The 9,340-nt window shown below is 33.1% G+C and overlaps 1 protein-coding gene across 1 annotated transcript in view; it reads right to left on the bottom strand.

Moving 5' to 3' along the window:
- Positions 1-334: 334 nt before the first annotated feature.
- Positions 335-9,340, bottom strand: part of LOC125503274 — a gene marked incomplete at its 5' end in the record, with an annotated part of 30,667 nt that continues 21,661 nt past the window's right edge. Inside the window, 1 exon segment of the mRNA XM_048663339.1 lies at positions 335-671. Within this exon segment, the coding sequence (XP_048519296.1) occupies positions 583-671 (89 nt within the window).

Genomic DNA, 9,340 nt, shown 5'->3' with positions numbered 1-9,340 from the left:
TCAGTCCGAGGATATTTGACTAATAATTGTTATGATGGAAAGGACCGCTTTTCTTAGCCACTGATAATTGTATTTACGTTTAAAAAAATATCAAAATGTTTTGTTATTTTTCTTAAATCTCAGCAGCCTGCAAATCCATATCAAAACATTTTGAGATTCAATTTAAATGGTAGGTTATGGCATTCTTCATTAAACTAGCACCCTTCAACACGAACCACTTATAATATGTGTTTTCGACAACACCGATGTATTTATTCCTTGGAATTAGCAGCTTTAAACGCATGGCAGAACGTTGCGATGCTGATAATAGCTTTGGATTTTATGCAAAAATTAGTATAACATAACAGCTTTATTTTTACTGAAAGTTTCCACAGAAAGTAAACTAATTGCAACTACAATCAATAATAATTAAACAATACTCGAAATATAATAACTTACTGTGTATTTCAACCAGTATATTCCACAATTCTACTCAAATATAGTACAAACTTTATAACGCTATATCTAAAGTAAACAGCTGTAGACGAATATGTGTCCCTTGACATATTTGACTAGAAAAGTTATTTCCATTAAGGTAATTGTCTATAAATTGTTGATACTAATCGGTATAAGGACAATAAACACATAAATAATGATTTGTTGAACGGAAGCTCTCGACGATGTTTGAGTAACTGAAACAAAATTAATTATTAGTAAAGGCGGAAAATTAATATATGGTACTTTGAGTTAACAAAACTGATATGCAGAAGTTTCCAATCGAATTGTTCAATCTGTTAATTGAACAATATCGGCATGAGTAATTTCGCTATACGGCAATGTTTCAGAGATAATATTTATTGTTATAATGCAAGTCGCTAGGATTTATGATATGGCATAACATAACACTTATTTTCCTTCATACATTTTAACTTGAGAATACCCTACTGTAATAACACCATGGTATTATTCGATGCTCTCTTCTGATCGATATATTGCGTCAAAAGCAGTTCATCTGAAACTAGACTTTGGAAATTCAATTAGACACGCATTAAAAAAATAGTTCTGCAGGTTTTGATGCGTTAAGAATAATTGTTATTGCAACACACAATAAAAAGACAATATATGCTGTAGCCGATACGAAAATAGTACTTTTTAACTACTATTGCTACGAAAAAATATATTCAAAATCAATCATACGAGTGGGTAAATTTTTTGTTTATTTTAATGTCTATATTATGCCTTAAATGGTAGCGATGCGGAATGAAAGTATCTCTTAAATTCCCCAAAAAACTTAAAACCTTAGCAACCATGGTCTTTAAAAATTGGGGATGTCGTTGATAAATATCATATTTTATAATCGTTTAATAAAAGTGGTTTTCGGCTTTGCGTCGATAATAAACTTACTGAGAAAAGTTTTTTTGCCCGAACTCTAGATTCTATTCCTGATGTTAATGCAAAGATCTTTTGTAGCATTAGAATATACCGTGGCAATCTCGAATATCAAAAGCGTCTCATATAATTTGGACAGCCGCTAATAAAATTAATTAGTCACCCGTGCTCAAATGGTGTGGGTGTAAAAATACCCTCAAGGAATTGAAGGAAATGGGTCTACAATTTAGTAGTAAATTCATCAACACAGCATAATATAATGAACAGAACCACTCAATTGTAATAAATCTATGTATAAGATGTACGACTAAAACCGCTTTAAGAAATGTGGTATTTTTAATTATGCGAAAATGTTTTGTAAACTGATTTTTTTTGCATTTTTTTTTTAATCCGTAGGTTTTCTTTGTTATTCTCCGTTGTCAGTTACATATTTTTACGCCAGATATTCATTGAATGCGACCAAGCCAAACCAATCTACTTAAAGTTTAAATTTATGGACAAGGTGTTGACCGCAATTTTAAAGATATCGAGGTGAAACGTGGAACACAGCTACAGTTTGACCACAACGACTGGCCGAATGGCGGGGTATCCAACAGCACCAGGGCTTTGCCCTCACAAGAGCTCCCGAAATATTCGCAACTTTGGATACGATTCTTATTGAATATTTCTAGTTATGTTATAAAAGAGATCTCTTTTCTACGTGCGTAATTTATAAACGGAATATTTTCAAATCACTTTTGTATCTGTCGAACTGTGCTCACCAACGGAACTGCTCAAAATATTGGCTGAACCGTATACACCATTTCTTTAGCCTTTCTGGAGCATTGTCTTGCACCAATTGAGTGTCATCAAATCAGAAAAACACCGAAAACTGATACCTCGGAAATCGGTAGAAAATATTTCGTTATTCCTAATGCTTGACGATACATCTCCAATCCAGCGCTTCCCTTGGCATTGAGTCAAATTTTTCGCTTCCACAAGAATCAATTCATATATGATGAATTATTGAACATTTTCACTCACACCACGGATACGACTAAAACCATCAGATAAGCATTAGGGCCTTTTCGGGAGAGGGCTTTTGGAAATATTTTCACAAATTGGGCTTCAAACCTTGATAAAATATTTGATTAATCATGATGAACTTTTAGGTGGAACGATTTGGGAACTCTTTTAAAAAATACGCCCCAGTAATAAAGTTAGAAATACACAAAAACAGATTCTATAAAGGGAGAGATATTCCCAAAATGATCAACTTTTTGGACGGTTATATAATATTTCTAACATTTTGACCTATTTAGCAAAAGTAACTAATTCCATATAAACATTAATAAAACTTAAATATTAATTAAAACTTATTACTGCTGATCCTGATGGATTCAGATGGATCACTCTGTAGACATAAACCTATCGTGCTTTGCTGCAATTTAATTAATGGAATTTTTCAATAAACCGTGACCTAACTTTGTAAATAATGCGACTGGTGTGAATAGAATAGTTGAAATATGCTTGTCGATAAATCAACAGTGAGCACATCCCAAAGAGTTAATTGTATCCAAATATTGTGACTTTGCCAAGAACGCTGTTACAGTTAGTTTAGTTTGGGTCAATTTTCATTAACTTCGGATAAGTTACTGTTATCCACAGGCACTTCGATTTCCTGCCAGAAAGTTTATAGAGACATGCCGTAATTAAATCTTGGACTTGTGCGAAGTACACACACCTTTACTATGACAATGCAATTTCAAGCATTACTTCACGCTCCTCTAGTTTACTTGCGGCCATTTGTTGCAACGTTTTGTATTATTACGAGTAATATTAGTTCAGTTCTAGTGTCTAACAAGAAATTGTGAATAACACGTTTAGGATGTTTGCTTAATTCTCTACCAAATTCGAAAGCTCGAAGTTTTATATAACTAACAACAAAAAATAACAAAATAATATAATTGCCTTTTGGGTGAAAATATTAAAAATAATGCTGATTTGTTAATAACTATTTGTATTTTTGTTACCCCTACTAGAAACAATTTATTTTTTTTCTGCTGCTATGTGAAAAAAAATATACAAATTAGTTTCTGTGTTTGCAAATGTATTGTATTGTTGCTTAAAAACAATATTTGACTTAATCAAATTATTCCGTACATTTGATAAACCGATAGGGTTTACTGTTTTTCGTGTGGAGCGAAGTTGATTAATAGATGGATCAGAGGAGGCATTCATGCACTGATAAGTTGGCCACCAAGATCACCAGATTTAACAACGCATGTTAACGATTTAAATTTTAAGGCCGCAGATTATTCTAAAAACAAGCACGACACGATGTCAAAAGTACATCGTACTTTCTTGAAAAGACACAATTTATGCCTCCGGGATTAAAATAATGCAATTAGTTCAGTTACTCAGAATTAAAACTTTTCCATATCGTTTTTTGGATCTGAATAATTAAAAATCAGAAATTCAAAGTATCGTAATTATTTGTACGGGATCTAAAGGCCATGTAAAAATTTTACAATAGCCAAAAAAGTTTTAAAGCTAGAAGAAAGAAGAAAATAAGCTAGTAGGACAAAAAAATTAAAATTATTTGTACAGAGTGTAACAAAAATACGGACGTTTATTAACGAACCAGGCGTTATTTTCAATATTTTCTCGCATTAAAAAAGGATCAAATTTGCGTCAAAACACGTTAATTTATGTAGTTCAGTTGATTCGAAACTTACTGAAATTTGCTAATGGCGATAGAAATTATTTGGGAAAAACTATATTAATGTAAAAGTTTGGCGCCCTGTAACGGTAAAATGAAAGAACCTTTAAATATGGGTAAGCTTGCCTAGATCGCCTTATTTGCGGACAGGAAATTTGTATTTAAGCATTGTACAGTCATTTCAGGGACACCCCGTATATGTAAGTATATTCCTCATGAAACAACCTATAATTCTGCACATTATTTACCATTGGCGCCTGACATGAAACAACATACTAGGAGTTGCAGAGCAAAAGATATACTAACATTATACATTTTCAATAATCGAGAAAGGCAACCTTTTAAATAGACTTATTTTCCCAATTATTGTTAAAAACATGTTTATAGCCACTAATTTGTTAAAGAGCTAAATAACATGCCACCCAAAATCCAAGCATTTGAACACATTTTAGCATTGATTGAGCTCTCCATAGAGAAAAACAATTTTCTGAAAGAAAGTTCACCATTTCTGCGTCTTCGCTAAGTTTTAATTAAAGCCACTACGACGTGAAAATATTGGAAGATATTATATTCGCTTACTCAAGAGGAAAATTAGTGACACCGCCAAGTGGGGTGGTAACACCTGCCCTTTTCCGAACTCGTGAAACTGAGAAGAGTTATACCGTGTTTGAAAACGCAAGAGATAAAAAAAATAATCGGCTTTTCCGCACCGCCGCCTGTGCAGCTGAAGTCGAATGGTCCGATTCAATTTCGATTTGAATATAGATACGTTGGTAATTTGAAGACACCGATTGATTGATATTGTTAACGTTGCTGCCGAAAAAACGTTTGAAAGCAGAAATGAAATATTTTTTGGAGATTAGCTTTACCAAATAAAAAAGAATAAGAACCGTGTTTAAATTGAATATGATATGTTCAGTTTAATTAGGTGGGATCGTACTATCAGGGAAAAAATTGAATGATAGTTTTAGGGCCTCTTTCGGAATAAGAACCAATAGCGTCGCAAAATAATCAAATACAAATTCTCGTATAGCTCATTTATTTGAAGCAGAACTGAAACGAAATTAATTGTTACTACTTGTTTGACATATGCTTGCTATCAATTACTCATTCGAAACCTATAGTTCCAATGTTTTATTCTTAGTTCTGCAAATCAATAGTTTCATCAACAATTAATAATCAGCACAAATAGTAAGTAACAATAATAAAATATAACACTTTAAATATTTAGTTTACAAACCCCCATAATTCGGTTGTGCTATAATTTTTTCTTCTGTTTTACTAATAAAAATCATTTATTTTCACAATTCCGTCCAAATAATTGTGTTGTAAGTCTTTGCACAAAAGTTCAAGGGGCGAAATCGGGTCGAATTTGTGACTTGTGAAGCTAATTGATACGCTGCAAGAAGCTTAATTTGAACATCAGTAATAGATTATGTTTTCAATATATTTGGGTATACGATAATAAGGGCACACGGGGTATCAGGAGTAGTTACTTCTATGGGAAATCGCACTGTTTAGTCAAATTAAGGACATTTGCCCGATATAACTAGAGTTGCAATGTAAGACTCGAAAATCAAATAATTTTCCTGGAAATGATGGAAGTTTACGGGTAGGAAAATCAAGTAATTTAGGATCTGATGCTGACGACTTGAGCAGTATTTATAGTAACATAACAGTTGTTTAACAAAACGGTTTTCTATAGAGCAAACTGAGTGTTTAGAACAAATATAGCAAAAAAGGTTGATTTGACTGTATTAAACTGTTGCTTTTTATAGTTGTTTTTCATAAAGCCGCGATAAAGGAAATAAATTATATTCCGAAAGCTTGGTGCATCTACGTTGAAATTTCCATTTTAGCCCTTCTTCTCTATCAAATTTATATCCACTGTGGTGCAACCAAGACAGGGGGAAGATTATGCAAAACTAGAGTGTAATTTTGAAATTTTTTTTTGCCATATAACAGACAGTTCGAGTTTTTCATAATGATTACTGACGTAATTTTTTTAAATTGATCCTATCCCGTGTTATTGTGAACGAAGCTTTTTAGTAGGCTTCCAGGAAATACGAAATTGTCAATACTTTGAACCACAAGTTCCCGAGTAAATCGGTTGCAAATTCAAATGTTTAAAGAGTCTAGAGGCAATAACATTGCTTGCGAAACTCGAAGAAAATACATACTACTCGTGCTTGCGACACGTCAGGAATAAATTGTATTTTACGACTGCCTAAAAACCCGAAAGAGCCACCAGATTTCGTTTTATAAAAAAAAAATTACTGCATAATATTAGAAACTTGTTCAATAATTATTAACTTGCGCCTAGTTGGAGCGAAAGAAGCTGATTCTTAATTATTTTCAATAATTATAAAATCAAAGTAATAAATTCAATTTACTTATTAATAATTGACAGGTACCTTTATAGGTACCTGTCTTTGATGTTTGTTACATAAAAGCTTTAGGAAAACTGAAATTTATAGTAATATACTGGGCGGCCCATTTGAAACAAGCGACTTATGACGAGAAGTATAACCGGAAGTCACACTTTTTTTAAATATTCTCGATATATTGTATGTATTGAATTTTGCGGATAGCAGCCAATATTTGTCGGACACTCTCTACAACGCACTGGTCAAATAATTAATGGCGGTTTTCTGTGGTAAAAATATTACGATTTGGAACAACCTAGTTTGAAAAAAACTGAACAATTCGTAGAGTCAAACTATTTTTTAATGTTGTTTTTCAGTCAGTCACAAAAACATGCAAATGATTCGCTTCTGAATCAAGTTAATTCCGATTCTGTTAAGTAACACCCAAATACCTGGCTTCAAATGTTTTTAAACAAAAAGGTATACACAGTTGGTCTCCTCGGATAAACCGTTTTCCAAACATCTTCAATTTAAATATTCGATGCAATGCATTTCTTCTTAGACGTAAATATAAATCTACGTAAAAAATATTCATTTAGTATGCTGTAATGCTTTTTAATTAATTTGACTCTGCACAGTGATCCTGATGTTTTATCACACAAATTAAATGAAAATTTGTATTTGCATTTGCTACAAAATAATAACCTTAATTTTTTGGAAAACAAACTTCCAAACATAAGAAATTATATTTACTGATGAAGGCAGTAGCTCCAGCTCATTTCCCATTGAAAGTGAAGAATTAGTTAAATGTATATTTCTCGAATCGTTGGGTTGGTAATAGCCAACACGAAGTCCTATTTCCAGTACCCTAGATTTTTCTTTATGAGGATGCCTGAAGTATTTAGTGTCAGACGAAACTATAGATACCCGAGACAAATTATTATTAAAAATTCAAAACACTTAAACAGAAACGTCTATTTTTTAAATTCGAAAAACGTTTGATTAAATATATATATAATAGTTACTGAATATTTAGAAAAAAATTTGTCAAAATATGATCAGTTCTTTTTTAGTGTTATTAAGTTTATTTATTGTTCTGTGCATAAATTTGGTAATGTTCATCAAATAATTATTTTGCTCTTTATTCCATCCATAAATCTCATCTAAGCCTTTTTCCATGAATGCATCGCTCCGAATTGTATGTACTTGCATTGCAGTTGTGCCAAAAACCGTTGAATTTAGGGGTACCAACGAGGAATAACTTTTTTCTTTATAATATACTGGAAAATATTTATTCGTATGTTTCAGACAGAAGTTAGGGCGATTGTAAAGCGAAGCATTTGCTGCAGGCTGCAGGTGTCGCCTTCCAAAAGCCGCCTTAAAGCTGAGCACATAATCAAATTTGTAACCATCGAAAACACTTGAAAATCTGATTAGACAATTTAGAAAAGTAACTTTGACTCTGTTTATTTCTACTTCTCTTCACTTCTGTCATCGGAAATTATTTATTTTGCATTTAAGGCAAGTTGTACAATAAGGGAAATGGTACTATTTTCCCCAGAAATTCGGCGGTATATTTTGTATCATACTTACTGGTTCCTTTCCTCATACAAGAGAGTCTCTCTTTGCTTATATAAAGTGGGTCTTGTATGAATACTAAAACAGATAGTCGTTTAAACGTCCCCATAACTTTATGTCCACTTAAATCACGCCATGGAATAACGCTCGACCATTCGGGCGTTGCTTATGAACACGTTTCAAAATCGCCGTTATACCCACGTGACACTCTACAAGGAAAGAACTGAATTGTGTTTTGACTAAATGACTGAATTGAACCTAATAACTTTGAACGAGTAGGTAAATAGTTGTCGAAGTTCATCCATATATATATTATTAATAAGTGCAAAACCTCCAACAATCATCCAATGCGTCATTCTGAAATGCATCACAGAATCAAATAATTGAGAATGGGTGCTTAGCTCGTCTGCATTACTAACACCAGGTGGTTGGCACCATAGGGAGGGTGTTAAAAACGCACATTAATCACCATCTTCAAACCCAGAAAATGCAATTGAAAGAGCCTTACTACAAAAAAAATTGATGATTCATCATCTGGGGTCTACAAGATTTGATGAAACTGCGCCTAGTGGATTCAAACGGAGAGTCAGCACCAACACTACCGAACCCAAAAGAAGCTGGGATTGGGACAGACGAACAATATGATGTGGCGAAACTCATACATCATCACATCACCTCGGCCCAATCTTCTCCATACATATATCGGCGACACCAGTTGATATGTCCAGTTGAGATATCAGTCTTTCTAGAGAACCACGGAAAGCAATTTCAACCGTTACCTGACTGCATTCAACTATGGTCAACACAGAAGAACAACTTATAAGCCAATATAATGTTTCAACTGATATTTGACCGGCCCTAAAAGCCTGCAAAGTCTTATTAAATCTTATTCAGATCATTAAGAGTTTCTAACAGTTTTAGCGCTTCTGCGGCCTTATTTACTAAACCTTGATAAGTTTGAAAGAGTATTTCTCTTAATACTTAATCTGCTTGGGATGTGTTCTGATTTGTTCTCTTGATACTTCGCTGATCAGAAATTGATTTTAAAAGTTTAATCAGCCTGCGCTACTTTACTCAAGATATTAATGGCTTGCCTCCAATTGCTCAAATAACACATTTGCATTGTGCTAAACTCGAAACTAACAGTATTAAGGAAGTGTGCATTTTCTCTGGCAATTTGGTTCATCTTTTACCAGGCTCACCCGCTGAGAATTCTTGATTAGTTTGAAAATAAGGACTTAAGTACGATATCAAGTAAGTTATGTAAAGTTCTTAGCTAGCTAAAACTAAACTTCGTGATTGAGCATTTTCAGTTGGATACTATTAC

Source organism: Dendroctonus ponderosae, unplaced genomic scaffold (genome assembly GCF_020466585.1).
Source record: "Dendroctonus ponderosae isolate FM_Combo_2020 unplaced genomic scaffold, Dpon_F_20191213v2 Dpon_F_20191213_162, whole genome shotgun sequence".
Lineage (NCBI taxonomy): Eukaryota > Metazoa > Arthropoda > Insecta > Coleoptera > Curculionidae > Dendroctonus > Dendroctonus ponderosae.
This window is presented reverse-complemented; position numbering and strand designations above follow the sequence as displayed.